This window comes from Bubalus bubalis, chromosome 11 (assembly GCF_019923935.1).
Source record: "Bubalus bubalis isolate 160015118507 breed Murrah chromosome 11, NDDB_SH_1, whole genome shotgun sequence".
Classification (NCBI taxonomy): Eukaryota; Metazoa; Chordata; class Mammalia; order Artiodactyla; family Bovidae; genus Bubalus; species Bubalus bubalis.
In genome coordinates this window covers 3,033,509-3,053,124 of record NC_059167.1, presented here as the reverse complement: position 1 = coordinate 3,053,124, position 19,616 = coordinate 3,033,509, and the positions used below count along the sequence as shown (strand labels likewise).

At 40.4% G+C, this 19,616-nt stretch overlaps 1 protein-coding gene across 4 annotated transcripts in view; it reads right to left on the bottom strand.

Annotated features, from left to right (window-relative positions):
- The window catches only part of PTPN21 (protein tyrosine phosphatase non-receptor type 21), a 76,349-nt gene that overhangs the window by 38,396 nt on the left and 18,337 nt on the right, over positions 1–19,616 (bottom strand). For all 4 annotated transcript variants that reach the window (XM_025295120.2, XM_025295117.3, XM_044924658.2 and 1 more), the window contains one exon: positions 2,981–3,150. In XM_025295120.2, the coding sequence (XP_025150905.1) occupies positions 2,981–3,150 (170 nt within the window). The remainder of the gene's footprint in view (positions 1–2,980; positions 3,151–19,616) is intronic.

The following is a 19,616-nucleotide window of genomic DNA, read 5'->3' as shown; positions in this document are numbered from 1 at the left end:
TGACCACTGGAAAACCATAGCTTTGACTAGATGGACCTTTGTTGGCAGAGTACATCTCTGCTTTTTAATATGCTGTGTAGGTTGGTCATAGCTTTTCTTCCAAGGAGCAAGCATCTTTTAATGTCATGGCCACAGTCACCATCTGCAGTGATTTTGGAGCCCCCCAAAATAAGGTCTTTCACTGTTTCCATTGTTTCCCCATCTATTTGCCGTGAAGTGATGGGACTGCATGCCATGATCTTAGTTTTTTGAATGTTGAGTTTCAAGCCAGCTTTTTCATTCTCCTCTTTCACTTTCATCAAGAGGCTCTTTAGTTCCTCTTTGCTTTCTGCCCTAAGCGTGGTGTCATCTGCATATCTGAAGTTATTGATATTTCTCCCAGCAACCTTGATTTCAGCCTGTGCTTCACCCAGTCTGGCATTTCACACGATGTACTCTGCATATAAATTAAATAAGCAAGGCAACAATATACAGCCTTGACGTATTCCTTTCCCAATTTGAAACCAGTCCGTTGTTCCATGTCCAATTCTAACTGCTGCTTCCTGACCTGCATACAGATTTCTCAGGAGGCAGGTCACGTGGTCTGGTATTCCCATCTCTTTAAGGATTTCCCACAGTTTGCTGTGATCCACACAAAGGTTTTGGCATGGTCAATGAGCAGAAGTAGATGTTTTTCTGGAATTCTCTTGCTTTTTCTGTGATCCAACAGATGTTGGCAATTTGATCTCTGGTTCCTCTGCCTTTTCTAAAACCAGCTTGAACATCAGGAAGTTCACGGTTCACATATTGCTGAAGCCTAGCTTAGAGAATTTTGGGCATTACTTTACTAGCGTGTGAGATGAGTACAATTGTGTGGTAGTTTGAACGTTCTTTGGCATTGCCTTTCTTTGGGATTGGAATGAAAACTGATCTTTTCCAGTCCTGTGGCCACTGCTGAGTTTTCCAAATTTGCTGGCATATTGAGCGCAGCACTTTCACAGCATCATCTTTTAGGATTTGAAATAGCTCAACCGGAATTCCATCACCTCCACTAGCTTTGCTCGTAGTGATGCTTCCTAAGGCCCACCTGACTTGGCATTCCACTTGACTTCACCTTTCCCTCCTTGAGCGGATCTTCCCAACCCAGCGAGTGAACCCAGGTCTCCCACACTGCAGGTGGATTCTTTACCAGCTGAGCCACAAGGGAAGGCCGTGCTATGATTAAAGCATGTATTATGATAATACACTGCAATTGTTCATGTACACAGACCGTCAGTTCCACCAGACTGGGACAGCTCCTGCAGCGTCCGAGTAAAGCACATCTACCTGTATGTTCATCCCACAGTAACCAGCATAATTCTTACAGGCCATATTATATCTTCAATAAACATTCAAAGCAATGAGACAAAGTGGGAAGTTACTGTTTTCTCCTCCTTCCTTCTACTCTGAAATCTTTATAGCTCAGATCTGCTCTGTAGTCAGTTCATGCCAATCCCTAGAACCTGATTCTAGCTCCTTTGGTTATCCATCTTCTTCCAATAATTAACTGCAAACTCAGTACTTAGAATATTCCACAAACACAGGGCAGTATCAGGTTTTTACTATCTGCAAGCCATTGCGTTAGAAATGATTTGAAAGGCAAAGGTAAAGAAAACATGGATTTAAAATCTAAGAAAAAGATCTGTACACAAATAACTGTAGTGAGAGGCTATGATGGCTGCCATCCTAATGTAAGTACCAGCAACTTCTAGAGTAGTCTGGAGAAGGAAAAGCTCACTGCAGCCTCAGGGGTCACAGGAGCTTATGGAGGAGGTGCCTTTGGAACTAAAATCAGATGAACAGGATTCCGGTTACATGTATCTGAAAGAAAGGTCTCGGACACAAAGGTGAAACTGCATGCAGCATGCTCAGGACACTGAAGTAATCCAGCTTGGCTCGAAAGTAAGGTTAAACGGTTAAAAAGTGCTGGATTCTGGAGAATGTAAAAGGCAGGCTCAAGAATCCAAATTTGGGATAAGCAACAAGGTCCTATTGTTCAGCACAGAAAACTATATGTAACATCCCGTGAAAAACCATAATGGAAAATAATATTCTAAAAGGAATGTGTGTGTGTGTATCTATATGTATGAATCACTAAGCTGTACAGTAGGAATTAACACACACTATAAGTCAACTATGTGAAAGTGTTAGTCACTCAGTCCTGTCCAACTCTTTGTGACCCCATGGACTGTGGCTCGCCAGGATCCTCTGTCCATGGGATTCTCCCGGCAAGCATACTGGACTGGGTTGCCATTTCCTTCTCCAAGGGATCTTCCCGACCCAGGGATTGAACCTGAGTCTCCCACATTGTAGGCAGATTCTTTACCATCTGAACCATCAACTATACTTAAAATTTTTTTAAAAAAGAATGCAAACTTGATTCCTTGTTTCTTTGTTTTCTTATCTTCAAGGAAAAAAAAAAAAATTTAGTTCCTCTATCCCAGCCCTTAATACATTCTATGCTTTCTGCATGTGTTCCTTTTAAGTGCATTTATTAGCCAATATTTTCTGATCTCAAACCCTTCCCCCACGTCTTTCTCCTTCCACACCTATGTACAGAACATGGCTACTGGGGTCAGAACTTCTACACATTTTCTTGAGGAGTAAACACATATTTTGTGGCTCTTTTTGAAAAATCTCCTCTCTCATTTCATTGTTACTAAGGTCAGAAACAAATCCATAAATACATTAGGGGTGACATCACTTCAAGAGGAGTTCACAGCCAGGGTAAAAACGTCATTTTTCCTTGTAATCGTTCCTTAGTGCCCAGTGAACCCATAAGTCAGGCAACATGCCATAAAGCACTCTGACACACCACATACCAGAACCTCCAGGCAATGCTGTGGCTAAAAACGCGTGGTGAGAGGGCAAAGGTCAGTTTTACCTCCCAACTCCTCCAACCTTAGTTTCACTTTTCAATCTCACTGGATTCCCTGAAAACACACAGCACCTTCTTCCTTACCTGGTAATCTCCTGCTGCAGCTGTGAGACTGAAGGCACGTAAAACACCACTCCAAAATAGACGGTAGGCTCCAACGCGTGTTTATCCAGCTGCTTCTTCAGAGGTTTTTCCAGATCCACCCACCGGCGCTGATTCTGCTTGTTGTAATACCAGAGGCTGAAGTAAGTGATCTGGAAAGAGGGACAGTCACTGAAGGAAGCAGAGACAGACAGAAGAATTTGCCTGCTCTAGTCCGTGACCGTTTCATACTGTTCATGGGGCGGCGGGGCGGGCAGAGGGTGAGGCGGTTAGATGGCATTACCAACCCAATGGACATGGACTCGAGCCAACTGCCGGAGACAGTGGAGGACAGAGGAGTCTGGTGTGCTTCGGGGACATGGGGTCACAAAGAGCTGGACACAACCCAGTGACTGAACAACAACACACCCATGACCTGGGACCAAGAGACCACAGTTTCCTATTGCTTCTCTGCTCAGAAAGGGACCACGGCAAAACCTAAAGGGGGTAAAAAACAAACAAGAGGCAAGTTCTATCTCTGTATAGCTACTCATTCAGGAAACAGAGGCGCGGACCTCCTTGGTGGTCCAGTAGTTAAGACTCCGTGCTTCCCTGCAGTGGGAACAAGTTCAATCCCCGGTTGAGGAAGTAAGATCCCACATGCCACACAGTCGGGGAAAAAAAAACAGAGGCAAAGGTCACTTACACTTGCACACTATTTCTTGAGCCCTGCACAAAAAGTGTCTAGATATCAGAATTCAACAGATACTACACAATTTTCGTAAGTTCAACAACAACAAAAAAATACTGAAAAAATATGTAGTTTTCAGTGAGTTCCCTGGTGGTCTAGTGGTTACGATTCAGTGCTTTCACTGTTGTGGCCTGGGTTCAACGTCTGGTCAGGGAACTGAGATCCTGCATTGTGCTTTCACTGTTGTGGCCTGGGTTCAACGTCTGGTCAGGGAACTGAGATCCTGCATTGCACAGCCAAGAAAAAAAAGTTTAGCTTTTAAAAATCAAAATATTAAATGTATCATAATTAATATTTTATAATAAGCATAACTTGGGTTCTTCCTAAATTTTGACCAGATAGTATTAATTCAACTTGTCACTATATTCAAATTTGGCATCTATAAATAAATGCTGCTGCTGCTGCTAAGTCGCTCCAGTCGTGTCTGACTCTGTGCGACCCCAGAGACGGCAGCCCACCAGGCTCCCCTGTCCCTGGGATTCTCCAGGCAAGAACACTGGAGTGGGTTGCCATTTCCTTCTCCAATGCATGAAAGTGAAAAGTGAAAGTGAAGTCACTCAGTCGTAAGTCGCTAGACTCCTAGCAACCCCATGGACTGCAGCCTATCAGGCTCCTCCGTCCATGGGATTTTCCAGGCAAGAGTACTGGAATGGGATGCCGTTGCCTTCTCTGCTATAAATAAATAATTTCATGTAAATACTGTAAATTCTAGTGGTAAAGATGCAATTGCAATAGCCAAAGCAATCTTGATAAAGAAAAATGGAGCTGGAGAAATCAGATTCCCTAACTTCATGCTGTACTACAAAACCTACACTCATCAAAACAGTTTGGTACTGGCACGAAAGCAGAAATACACCTCAGTGGAACAGCACAGAAAGCCCAGAGGTAAACCCATGCACCTATGGTCAACTAATCTATGACCAAGAGGGCAAGAGTACACAGTGGAGAAGAGACAGTCTCCCCAGTGATGCTGGGAACACTGAACAGTTACACGTAAAAGAATGAAATTTAAACACTCTCTAATACCATACATAAAAATAAACGCAAAATGGATTAGACACCTAAATCTAAGGCTGGACACTATAACTCTTGGCTGAAAACATGGGCAGAACACTCTCTGCCATGAATAGCAGCAATATCTTTTTTGATCCGCTTCCCAACAAAAATAAATGGTACCTACTGAAACGTAAAAGCTTTTGCACAACAAAAGAAACCATAAGCAAAAAGAAAAGACACAGGATGGGAGCAAATATCTGGAACTACCATACGACCCAGCAATCCCATTCCTGGGCATATATCCAGAGAAAACCAAAATTCAAAGTGACACATGTACCCCCAAGTTCACTGCAGCACTATTTACAATAGACAAGACAGGGAGGAAACCTGAACGTCCACTGACAGGAGTAGATAAAAAAGCTGTGGTGCATACACACAATGGAATATTACTCAGCCATAACAAAGAAGTAACGCCATATGCAGCGGCATCAACGGACCTAGAAATCGCCATACTAAGGAACCATATCAGAGGAAGACAAAATATCATATGATGCTGCTAATACATTGAATCTAAAAAAAACACAAAAAACAGTAAAATGAACTTATTTACAAAACAGAAACAGAGTCACAGATGTAGAAAAACTTACAATTAATGGGGGGAAGGGGGGAGGGATAAATTGGGAGATTGGGATTGATATATACACAATTATATATATATATATAAAATAGATAACTAATAAGGACATACTACTTCATATTCTCATGACCTATATGTGAAAAGAATCTACAAGAGTGGGTATGTGTATAACTGATCCACTTAGTATACACTTGAAGCTAACACAACATTGTAAATCAACAATATGCTAATAAAAATTATTAAAAAATAAACTGCAACTTTCCTTTGCCACTCAAACTTCATTAATTACAAATTCATAAAGTAACTGTAATGCTACAGAGATAAATATACACACATACACAAGAAGAAGCTATAGCTAAGGCAGTAATATTACTTACATGTCCTACTCAGAGGCTTAAGAAAAACGCCCAGATATTAGCATTTAAATCTCAGTTGCCATGTAACAAACCGTTTAAGTAAATCAATCCTAGCCCTTGACTGGTCAACCTGAAAAGGTGCTAATGCACCTAAGAACTGAAATGACAGCTTCCGGCCACTGCTAATATTTACCTCAAAAATCAGTTGACAGATCAAGGCAGCTGTAAAAATCACTGCTTTGTTCTAGACTCTAAAGTAACACTGTCAAACGGAACTCCTCTGATGGTTGAGCTGCGGGTATCTGCATTCTCTGGGGATGTGAAGTGTGGCCAGTGCAGCTGAGGAACCTAATTTCAATGTCACTGAATCCTAATGGACTGAAATAGCTGCAAACATCTAGTGGCCACTGCATTGGTTCATACAGCTTTAGAGCAACAATAATACAATCAATAATAACACACGGCTATTTCTTTAACCGTAACCCTCAAAAAATGAGTCTTCAATTTACAGAGGGGGAAATAAAAACCAATATTAAAACATGTCCTCAATATTAATAAATTTACCTTACAATTTTTTTTTTTAACAAAGGAAGACCCATACCTTTCAAATGAGTCTATTAGGGGCTTCCCTGGTGGCTCAGCTGTAAAGAATCCGCCTGCCAACACAGGAGACATGGGTTTGATCCCTGATCCAGGAAGATCCCACATGCCGCGGAGCAACTAAGCCCGGGCGCTGTACCTACTGAGCCTGAGCTCCAGAGGCTGGGAGCCGCAGCTCCTGGGCCCACGTGCTACAACTCCCCAACAGGAGAGGCCTGCAGGCCGCAACCAGAGGGGAGGCCCCCCCACCCCGCTCACGACAACTCCAGAAAGGCCCGCAGGGCAATGAAGACCCAGCACAGCCAAAAATAAACAAACAAGTTGTTAAAAAATGAGTCTATTAATCATATAAACTCAACAAGAGTCAAAAATGTATGTATCGGTTTTCCCTTTATATCCAAATAGCTAGAGCAGTGCAGGAATTCAGTAAACTTTGAATAAAAGAATGAATATTCTCCTGTTTCTCAGCTGTCACCCAAATTAGCACACACAACTGGAATATTCTTAACATTTAGTATGTTGGACCAAGTTCTGTTCTAAGAACTAGAGCAGTATTATAGATTAAATCACCACTATTACCTTATCCAATAGATGTTTGTTGTGTGTGTTAAACTCTAAAACCAGTGTTTCTCCAAACGCTGTCGTTGCACCACCTCTGCTGGAATTACCTGGAGCACAACGAGGCCAACAGAGACACGAAACTCTCAAGTAGTCCTCATGCCCACTGAAGGCGGGAAGTCACTGCACACGGCGTCCGCCCCTCTCCACGTCATGCAGGAGACAGACAGCCTACCCTTGAAAAGCTGCATGGAAATCAAATTTTTGAAACCAAACACACTTTTAATACAGCAGAAAGTTGAGTCCTTCTGCTGTTAATTATTGCCTGAAGTTGTGATTATATTTGTAAAATAAAATATGTTATCTGTACGAAAAGAGTAGTACTACATTTTTGGAAAACAGGTACTATTCCTATTATTTCTTCCATCTGAACTGCAACTTACAGAAAACAAAAATTAGTAATAGGAGGAAGCTGCTGCTAAAGTCCAAAGTCCTGGGTTTAATTTCTAACACTTGCTTGCTGTGAAGTGGAAAAGTCAATTAGTCCAATTCTGTTTTCTCAACTGTATTAAGGCAATAATACCTCCCTCATAACTCCACAGTGAGATCTAAATGCAAAACATGTATGACTGCATTTTGCCACTAGAAAACTACTATGTTTTAAAAAGATTAGTTTTACCCACTCTGCCAAACATCAACAAAATCAACTGAAGATCTTGCCAAAAACACCCAAGAAACCTTTCTAATTACATTTATTTGGTACTTAGAGCACAGCGCACTCTGTTCATTGTATGTGAGTCCTGTGTCTATTTTAGATTTAGACTGCATGTACCATGTTCGGTATATAACACATACCACTGCTATGCACTAAGTTCTACAAATAATTATTTTTTGCCATAAACCCAGCAGCCTGGGCATTCTTTAGGATCTAAAACTATTTTGGTCATAAAAATTAAAAGGTCTTTAAAATACTCCATAAACATTACTCTTCCCTTTAAATCTAGTTGGACTTGAATACTCTGAACACAAAAATTTACATAGAAGTATAAAACTATAAGTTTATTATATAATTTATGAATATGAACAGACATTATTATATAAAAATACATGAATAATCTGTTAGCATTCTTAAAAAGCACATTGTATAAGAAATAAACTCTTAATATGGGCTAAGCTTATTTCCTTTAGCAATGCATTTATTACTTATGTCACATATATGGATAGAAAACCAAAAAGAAATGCATTTGTGAAATTGCATCATAATCAGTTTTTTTACAAATGATATACCTTATAAAGAAGTAGTAAGAACCTTGTGCAAACAGCTGGATATAGATTTAGTAAATTATTAGTTGATTAGCTGTTTTAGACACAGGAGAGTCTAAGACTTTGGAACATTAACCCCTTTTATAGTGCAGTGAAGTATTTGCCTTGGGACTTATCCCTGTTTTCAAGTGCTATCTTAAGTGGTAGTTAAAGCTAGCCAAAATTTGATAAATTAGCCTAAATACAAATTTGATAAAATTTGTATCATGTAAAATTAGCCTAAATATAAATTTGATACAATTTGTATCATGTAAAATATTTCCAAGGTGGTATTATATTTCTAAAGTTGCTACTAGAAATGTTTATATACATATAGGTAACTAAAACCCTATAACATTATAATACTTGTATTCAATGCTTTCTTACAATTTCTACACATAAAGAATGAAATAACAACATCTGATTCCAGAGGTTTTATAATATGGTTTGCTTCTAAGGTGAGTAGGTAGAATTTGAGCAATAAAATGCTGTGATTAAATCTTCATCAGGCAAAGAATTTTCTGTATAAGTCCATTTGGGAGGATTCAAAGACAAGTACAGAACATTTCCTTCCTCACTCTACAGGCCAGCATTATCCTGATACCAAAGTCAGACAATAGATACCACCTGAAAAGAAAACTATGGACCAATATCCTGTATAATTATAGATGCAAAAATTCTCAATAAAATACTAGAAAACTGAACCCAAAAGCACACTAAAAAGATTATACACCATGACCAAGCAGGACTCAACCCAGGAGTGCAAGAGTGGTTCAACATACAAAAAACAATCAACGTGATATATCAGTATTACGGATGTGAGGGAAAAAAACCAGTCCTCTCAATTGACATAGAAAAAGCAATTGGCAAAACCCAACACCTCATGATAAAAAATAAAAAAACTAGAAAAACAAGAGAACTCTCCAAAAGCATTTATGAAAAACCCACAGTTACCATCATATTGAATGGTAAAAGACTGAAAATTTTTTGATCAGAAACAAGACCAGTACGCCCACGTTCACCCCTGCTAGTCAACACTGTAATTGGAAATCCTAGCCAAAGCAATTAGGTAAGAAAATGAAAGGCATCCAAAATGGAAAGGAGCAAGTAAAAGTGTGTCCATTCACAGACAACATGATCTTATATATTTTTTTAAAACCTCCAAGATATCTCTACCAAAAATATCAAACAGAAAATAAGCAAACAAACAAAAATACTAGAGTCAAATAAATTTAAACAAGGAAGTGAGAAGATGTATATACTGAACAATACAAAACATTGCTGAAAGAAGTTAAATGGAAATACATCCTGTGTTCATCGGTTGGAACACTTAATGTCATTAAGACAGTAAGACTACCCAAAGTGATTCAAATGCAACCCCTATCAAACTTTCATGAGCCTTTTTCACAGCAATGGAAAAGCCAATCCTCAAATTCATGTGAATTTTAAGTGGCCCCAAACAGGCAAAACAATATCAAAAAAGAACAAAGTTGGGAGACTCACATTTTATCATTTTAAAACTTACTACTAAAGCTACTCTTGAGAGTCCCTTGGACTGCAAGGAAATCCAACCAGTCCATTCTGAAGATCAGCCCTGGGATTTCTTTGGAGGGAATGATGCTAAAGCTGAAACTCCAGTACTTTGGCCACCTCATGCGAAGAGTTGACTCATTGGAAAAGACTCTGATGCTGGGAGGGACTGGGGGCAGGAGGAGAAGGGGACGACAGAGGATGAGATGGCTGGATGGCATCACTGACCCGGTGGCCGTGAGTCTGGGTGAACTCCGGGAGTTGGTGGTGGACAGGGAGGCCTGGCGTGCTGCGGTTCATGGGGTTGCAGAGCCGGACACGACTGAGCGACTGAACTGACCTGAAGCCTCCAAAACGCAAGCAGTGGGCTGCCAGTGTAAGGAGAGCTGTTTAGCCCAATGGCATAAAAGTAAGTCCAGACATAAACTCATGCATTTATGGTAAACTGATTCTCAATAACAGTGTCAACACTATTTAGGGGAGAAAAACAGTCTCTCCAACAAATGGTCCTGGGAGAACTGAAGATCCTTAAGAATGAGGTTAGAACCTGACCTCACACCAAATACAAAAACTAACTCAAACTGGATCAGTGACCTAAATGTTAAGAACTAAACCACAGAGGTTCCCGGGTGGTCCAGTGGTTAAGACTCCACACTTTCAATGCACGGGGCACCGGTTCAATCCCTGGTCAGGGAACTAAGATCCCACATACCTCATGGCACAGCCAAAAAATAAAACATAAAAAAAGAACTAAATCATACAACTCCCTAGAAGAAAACACAGGAGTAAATCTTCATGACCATGAATTTGGAAATAAGATTCTTAGACATGATACCAAAAGTATGAGTAACAAAGGAAAAAAAAGATGCATTTGACTTCATCAAAATTTAAAACTACATGCATCAAAGAACCAAAATCAAGAAAGCAAAAAGACAGGCTATAGAATGGGAGACAATGTTTGCAAATCATGTATTTTCTAAGGGTCTAGAACCTAGAATACATAAAGAATTCACACAACAATGAAAAGACAAACAATCCAATTTTTTTTAAAGGCAAAGGACTTGAATAAATATTTCTCCAAAGAACATATACAAATGGCCAAGAAACACATGAAAAAAAATGCTCAATCACCATTAGTTAAATCCAACTTAGAACCACAATGAGATACCACTCCACACCCATTAGGATGGCTATAACTTAAAACAGAAAATAAGTGATGCTGAGGAAGTGGAGAAATTAAAACCCTTGTACATTGCCGGTAAGAATGTAAAATGGTTCAGCTGCCACGGAAAACAGTTTGGCAGTTCCTCAAAAAGTTAAACACATAATTACCATGTGACACAGCAGTTCCACTCCTATTTATTTTCCTGTAAGAACTAAAAATAGGTACTCAAACAAGTATTTAATACATGTATACACATGTCTATAGCAGAACTATTGGCAATAGCCAAAAAGGTGGAAACAACTCAAGTGTCTATTGGGAGAGGAAAAGAAAAATTATTTATACATATAATGGAAGATTATTCAGTCATTTTTATAAAAGATAGATACATGCTACAACATGGATGGGCCTCAGAAACATTACAGTAAGTGAAAGGAGGAGAAGGGGCCGACAGAGGATGAAACGGTTGGATGACATCACTGACTCGATGGATGAGTTTGAGTCAACTCCAGGAGTTGGTGATGGACAGGGAGCCTGGCGTGCTGCAGTCCATAGGGTCACCAAGAGTCAAACATGACTGAGCGACGGAAGTGAAAGAAGAAAGACACAAAAGGTCACATATTGTGTAATTCCATTTAAAGGAAATATCCATGAAGACAGAAAGTAGAGGTGGAAGTAGGGAGGAATGGGGAGAAACTGCTTACTACGGAGAGGATGCCTATTTCGAGTAATAAAAATGTTTTGGAACTAGATAGAGGTAAGATTGTGAATGGAATAAATGCCATCAAATTGTTTACTTTGAAATGGTTAACTTTCTGTTGTGTAAGTTTCATCTCAAAAAAAGTTATTTTTGAAGAATCAGAACCTCTTATACTTAAAATCAAAATACAGAATTTTTAAACTTTATTTTCAGGGGAATTCCCTGGCTGTCCAGTGGTTAAGATTCCATACTTCCATTGCAATGGGTCCCGGTTCAATCCCTGGTCAGGCAACTAAACTTCACAAGCCGTGTGGTGCAACCAAAGAGGGGAGAAAATGATTTTTAAATGTTTGCTGCTGCTGCTGCTACTAAGTTGCTTCAGTCGTATCCGACTCTGTGCAACCCCATAGACGGCAGCCCACCAGGCTCCCCCGTCCCTGGGATTCTCCAGGCAAAAACACTGGAGTGGGTTGCCATTTACTTCTCCAATGCATGAAAGTGAAAAGTGAAAGTGAAGTCGCTCAGTCGTGTCCGACCCTCAGCAACCCCATGGACTGCAGCCTTCCAGGCTCCTCCATCCATGGGATTTTCCAGGCAAGAGTACTGGAGTGGGGTGCCATTGCCTTCTCCATTTAAATGTTTATATACATCAAATTCAGTTTATCTGACCAAGTCTAAGGGAAAAGAATGAACCAGAAATAGATGAACCTAGCTATGAGTTAACTATATTTTTATTTTCTAACATCTATACTTAGGTAAAGATTTTGGTGCAGTTTGACAAGTACCTGACAGACGCAATTATCTGAACAGAAATGAAAAACACTGAATAGGCAAAAATGTGACTGAATAATGAAAGACTTACCAAAATGGAAGTAATAAAGTACATACCCTTGACAAAGAAGAAAAATATCTTTCTCTTTATGGAATTTTTTAAAACTTTATTTTACACATACTTCTAATGAATTTAGTAACTTGGTTACCCAATTAAAAGTAGATTAAAAGTGGACAAATGAAAGGGAAAAGACTTAAATAGCATGTCGGCAGGAGCAGGAAGTGATAAGTAACACTCTTTTACCAACAGAGAACACAGACCAACTAAAGTTCTTTCAAAGTACATTATAAAGAATGACAAAGACAAAGTAGTCTGGAGTTATTTTTCAAAGGAACAAATTAACTCTAAACATTAATTAGTCATGTATTTAATAACAACCACTGTTGATAATAATTAGTCAGTGTCCTTTTGTTTAAGATGGGTAGGGAAGTTCATAAACCTTTCTAAAGATTGGCACTGGTCTTTGGACCAAGGAGTTCTCCTTGATTATAGGCAAAGTGAGTTATTTCATTTCCCAAATATAGATAGAAAATGAATATATTTTATATACAGTTTTCAGTACTTAAGCCAACTGTGCTTTCACTTCTTCACTTGAAAGTTCAACCGTATTCTCCAAAGCCATGAAAGACACTTCCATTCTTGCCATTTGAGGGAAGTGGTATTGTGTCTATTTCCTCCAGGGGCCACGCCTGCGATTCCCATAGCTGCCACCAGCGGGGGCAGTGCCGAGAGCACAGACCCATGGTCCAAAGGCTGGGTTCTGAATCCTGGCTCCACCACTCATCCGCTCCTGAGCAAGTCACTTCCTCACTGAGTCTCCGCTTAACCTCAGGGAAAATAACGCAACATACCCTGCCTTTGTCAAAAAGTTGTACAGAAGTATTTTGTAAGTTATAACTGGGCTGAAAACACCTGGGTGTTGTTTTGTTGTTGAGTCGCTAAGTCGTATCTGATTCTTTCAAGACCCCATGAACTGTAGCCCACCAGGCTCCTCTGTCCATGGGATTTCCCAAGCAAGAATACTGGAGTGAGTTGCCACTTCCTTCTCCAGAGTATCTTCCCGAATCACAATCTCCTCTAGGGACCAAACCCACGTCTCCTGCATTGCAAGTGGATCCTTCACCACTGAGCCATGAGGAAAAGGCCGAACGTAAACTTAGCAGGTAGGATCTCTTTAGGTGTGTCTGAGAGCAAAGAACAAAACCCGAGTCAAGAATGCTTCTTCCCGGAAAACAAAACTGCTTTGTTACCAGGACTTTAAAAAAAAAAAGTACAAAACTTTGCTTACGGCAGGCTCCCTGTAGGCCTTAAATTTCAACGATTACCAGTCATTACTTGGTCTACATATTTCTTAGAATCATGTGTCTTCTCTTTCTTGAGTCCAAATTTTTGGGTTTTATGCATGCCCTGTATTGTTTATGGGCTTGGTCTAATTGTAATAATTTCCCCATAAACCAGCCTTTAATAATTGGCTTTCGGTTCACGCCTCCCACCACTCCTTATCTAATTAACCCCCCAGTCCCTTTCCCCGTAAGAACCTGCACCTCCACTTGGCTGCTTTTTCTCCACAGCTCTGTCTCTCCCACTGTGACCAAAGCAAGCTGACCTGACCTGTGGGAAACTCATTCCAGTAGAAACCTCTGAACATCTGAACTTCCAGGATCCTCTGGATCAGTTCTCAATTATTGGGACTTCCTTGGTGGTCCAGTGGCTCAGACTCCACACTCCAATTCCCGGGGCCCGGGTTCAGTGATGCTCGGGGAACTAGATCCCACATGCCACACTCAGAGTTTGAACGTCGCCACTAAAAAAGATGTCACGTGAAGCGACGAAGATGGAAGACCCCCCTGCCGCAACTGTAAGACCCAGCGCAGTCAAGTAAACTTTTTTTTAATTCTCAATTCTCACTGAACAATTTTTGTGAAACTTCCTTCATTGCCCATGTATATATTCACCCTTTCCTATTTTGTTCTGAACAAACATGTCAGTAGTTTTCATAAAGTTATTCAATGATTTCTTCAGAGCTATCTAAATGTTTCACAGCGATTCCCTAAAAGTGTACAAATAACTGTGCCTGTTATGTGAGCTACAATAAAAACAAGCTACACAGTTACAAAACCTGGCTTCTTTCCAGACACAACGTGGTTGACTTACTTTAAACGAACTAAACATTTACTCTGAGAACAAGGTGATTTTGATAACCCAGCTTTCTGCTACCAGATGAAAAGAGAGTTTACAAACCTTAGAGCTTGCATAAAAGGTGCAGGGCCCCCAAACTGCAGTCGTTTAAAGAGATACCAGCTATTATAAGCAGGTCCAAATCCTGTCAGAATGTAAACCCCTTCCAAATCCAAGTCACTTCTTGTCTAATTATTTTAAGAGTCTCTTAGTTGTACTATTTTTAAAGCAGAGGGACATACAAATTAGCCAGAGGGTTTTTTAAGCCACTGATGCACTGAGTTTGATAAAAGTTAATCCCATATAAAATTGCAACTATAATTTTATCCTGATGCTTTTCTTAGACCAGGCAGGAGTCAGAAGGCTTTTCATCAGGAGAGAGATGAGAGGAGATAGCACTAGATAAAGCCTGTCCCTAGCAGAGATCATCTAACCAGGGTAGTTAACGAGTATTAACCTAATTCAAGGCTAGAGACTTATCTCTACACCCTGTGTGCCATAAATAATGAAGCACAGCACGTCTTCCTTTTGACAGATAGTGTGGTGGTCACAGCGCCTCAGAGCAGACAGTATTCTTTTCTTTTCTGTTTAATTTCAATCCAGTTTCTTCTGTCATTGGTCAGGTAATATACTATCCATTTCACAGTCAAAGTTATAATATATGACATCACTGTACTCTACATACATGAGGACTCAAGAAGCTAACAAACAAAAGTACATCTTAGCCCTGAAATTATACTGAAACGTATTCAACTGAAGCCCAAGTGACTGAAGTCCTCAAATGATCAGTGCTGGAGCATTTAATTTTCAGGAAAAGAGGAAAATGGTAAACCACTTTCTTGAAAGAAAAGTCCAGGGCATAAACTGTTTACATATTATCTATATAGAGGACTGCTCATATCTTTTCTGTTTACCATCCTGGATAAAAAGATGCTATGAAGGAATAATGATCCTGAAACGCAATAAGATTACTCTTCAAAAAATATACTGTACTTTCTAAGAAAAATGGACCAATGTCTTAGAAAGATTCATCTATTCCTTCAGTGAATACTGACTGAGTATCTCCTGTGTGTCAAACACTGTCCCGGGTGGAAGGGAGATACAGCACTGAACACAGCAACACACTTTCTACCCTCAAGTAACTTACATGACGAGAGTTACATGGGAGGAGAAAGACAAGCACAATTATCTGAAAAGTTAGATCAGGATGAGTGCTACAAAGATTATAAGATTAAACTGTCAAACATTTTTCAAGAGTAAGCTAGAATTAAACGGGAAATTTCGATTCATATAACAATTCACCATGCAAAAGAGAGAGAAATGACTGAGATGTTACCGCACACACTTTCGACATCCAGGGCTGAGGTTCTCTACGTGTACTAACACATACAAGGTCACCTTGTTTCAGGCCCATGCAACTGAGGGTAAGCCAGAATCTTCCATTCTTCAATCATTTTAGTTAACTAGTTTGTTCTATTGCGGAATCCTTACTTATATCCCATTCTAAGAAGTGAATTCACTTTAGTTCAGTCATTCAGTCGTGTCCGACTCCTTCTGACCCTATGGACTGCAGCATGCCAGGCCTCCCTGTCCATCACCAATTCCGGGAGTTTACTCAAACTCATGTCCATTGAGTCGGTGATGCCACCCAACTATCTCATCCTCTGTCGTCCCCTTCTCCTCCTGCCTTCAATCCTTCCCAGCATCAGGCTCTTTTCCAATGAGTCAGCTCTTCGCATCAGGTGGCCAAAGTACTGGAGTTTCAGCTTCAACATCACTCCTTCCAATGAACACCAAGGACTGATCTCCTTTAGGATGGACTGGTTGGATCTCCTTGCAGTCTGAGGGACTTGCAAGAGACTTCTCCAACACCACAGTTCAAAAGCTTCCATTCTTCGGCGCTCAGCTTTCTTTACAGTCCAACTCTCACATTCATATATGACCACTGGAAAAACCATAGCCTTGACTAGACAGACCTTTGTCAGCAAAGTAATGTCTCTGTTTTTTAATATGCTGTCTAGGTTGGTCATAAGTTTTTCTTCCAAGGAGCAAACGTCTTTTAATTTCATGAGTGCAATCACCATCTGGAGTGATTGTGGAGCCCCCAAAAATAAAGTCTCTCACTGTTTCCATTGTTTCCCCATCTATTTGCATGAAGTGACTAGACAAGATGCCATGATCTTAGTTTTTTTGAATGCTGAGTTTTAAGCCAGCTTTTTCACTCTCCTCTTTCACTTTCATCAATAGGCTCTTCAGTTCCTCTTCACTTTCTGCCATAAGGGGTGATGTCATCTGCATATCTGAGATTATTGATATTTCTCCCGGCAATCTTGATTCCAGCTTGTGCTTCTTCCAGCCCAGCGTTTCTCATGATGTACTCTGCATAGAAGTTAAATAAGCAGGGTGACAATATACAGCCTTGACGTACCCCTTTCCCGATTTGCAACCAGTCCACTATTCCATGTCCAGTTCTAACTGTTGCTTCTTGCTACGTACAGATCTCTCAGGAGGCAGGTCAGGTGTCTGGTGTTCCCGCCTCTTTCGGAATTTGCCACAGTTTGGTGCTATCCACACAGTCAAGGCTTTGGCACAGTCAATAAAGCAGAAGTAGATGTTCTTCTGGAACTCTCTTGCTTTTTCTATGATCCAGTGGATGTTGGTAATTTGATCTCTGGTTCCTCTGCCTTTTCTAAACCCAGCCTGAACATCTGGGAGTTCTTGGTTCACATGCTGTTGAAGCCTCGTTTGGAGAATTTTGAGCATTACTTTGCTAGCGTGTGAGATGACTCCAATTATGTGGTAGTTTGAACATTCTCTTTGTGCAAATCTCCGAAATTTGGGCCTTTTGGGGCTTGCTTATTAGCTTAATTAACAAATGCCTGTGTTTTAGGACAATGGATAAATGGTAGCTGTTCTCTTCTTATTGAGAGGACAGTAAAAAAGACAGATAACCTCGGTCTAATTTGGCCATATTACAGTCTTTATATTTCAATTGAGTCACAGGAAAAAATTTTTTCATGTTTTCTTGAAGTATTAGTTATTCCTTCTATCTTGTGTCACCATGAGCAATACTTTTAGTTGTAACCACATGATGTAAAAATGAAAAGAAGGGCTGAAATGGGTTTATTTAGGAACAGCTGCTTGTTTTTCTGACATTCACTTTTGTCAGGTTATATTATAGCTGTTTCACTTAGAGAACAAACTTATGGTTACTGGAGCGGGGGCAAAAGCGGGGGGAGGGATAGTTAGGGAGTTTGGGATGGTCACGTACACACTATTTTAAATACAGCAGTGTGTACAGGCTGTATTTACAGGACCTACTGTGTGGCACAGGGAGCTCTGCTCAACGTCACCCGGCAGCCTGCATGGGAGGGGAGTTTGTGGGAGAATGGATACAAGTATATGTATGGCTGAATCCCTTCGCTATTCAGCTGAAACTATCACCACGCTGCTTGTTAACTGGCTACACCCTAATACAAAATAAAAAGTTTTTTTAAAGTTACAGCTGTTTCATGTTATACTGAAAGGGTTATGGGGACTTCCGTGGTGGTCGAGTGGTCAGGACTCGGGGCCCCCACTGCAGGAGCCGTGTGTTCAGTCCCTGACCAGGGACCTAAGGTCCCACATCCCAGGTGACCGTGGCCAAAAGACAAAGAAATGATGATGATGTGGGGCAAGGCCACAGAAAGAGAAAGGGAATGAGAACGAGGACTTTCAAACTATCCACGAATATGGTCACGGTTAACATCTATTGTCTGAAAGAACTTTACCCCACGTGTTTTCCATTGTCTCAAAACAAAACACACAACAGCTGCACTGCCATTAAGCTAGTATTACCACGAAAGATCTGAAGATTAAAAAAATCAGGGAAAGTACTTTCCTGGTTAAAATCCTAACTATACATGTGAAGACTCTCAGACTTCTGTTACAACAAGCTATGTTTGCTTCTTCATTAATCAAGGGAGTTTGAAAACCATGGTTTCATCATACAAGAACCGATCTTTTTACCTTGCATATGTATTAGGGGGTTTTTTACTTTTAACAAATACTTCTTCCATATACACAAATACTCCAAGAAAAGAATAAAAGTATATCCCTTTCTAATGTAAAAAAGCTATTTTCCCTTTTTTATCAATAATATAAAGTTCCATGTAATAAAGGCCAATTAAGGGTCTAATGGATTTCCTTTTAATCGAAGCTGTTCATTGAGGATCAAGGAATGGGGTAGGGGATGGGGAGTACTTAACTCAGAAACACACACTCAATATTTTAATGCCAGTTATATTTTATTCCAAGAAGTGCTACTTAAAAATACATACAAGGGATTTCCCTGGTGGTCCAGCAGCTAAGACTCAGAGCTCCCAATGCAGGGGGCCCAGGTTCGATTCCTGATCAAGGATCGCAACATGCCGCAACTAAGACCTGGTAGAGTCAAATAAATAAATATAAATAAATAGATTTTTTAAAATATATACAATGTTTTCATTTTACTCAGAAGCAGAAGAGAATGAATGAGCCACTAGTGTGTATGTGCTACTAAGGATAACAGGAATTGTTCTCTATTCCTATATCCAACTACCGTATATTCAAGGAATATAATGGTTAAAAAAGGGAATATAATGATAAAAGTCTCAATTAACAACAACAACAAAAAACAAACAGGGACTTCCCTGGTGGTCCAGTGGTTAGGATTCTGCTCTTCCAGTGCAGGGGACTCAGGTTTGATCCCAGACCAGGGAACTAAGGCCCCACACGCCATGTGATGTGGCCAAAAACCAAAGTTTAAACGATAGAAACATGACTTGCAGAATTAAAGATGGAATAACAGTGTACAGTGGCGCTGTCCCCATGCCCGTAATTCACAGATGGCAGCATGGTTACACTTGGGTGGTGGGAGGAACTGCTGTAACAGATTGAAAGACACCTGTGTGCAGAGCAGCTGACTCTCAGTGACCCGGCTTCCACAATAAAGGCAGCAAGAACTTCAGCAGGCTCCCTAGTGCCACCACTGTTTCTTGCCTGCGTGCAGCCTCTGAC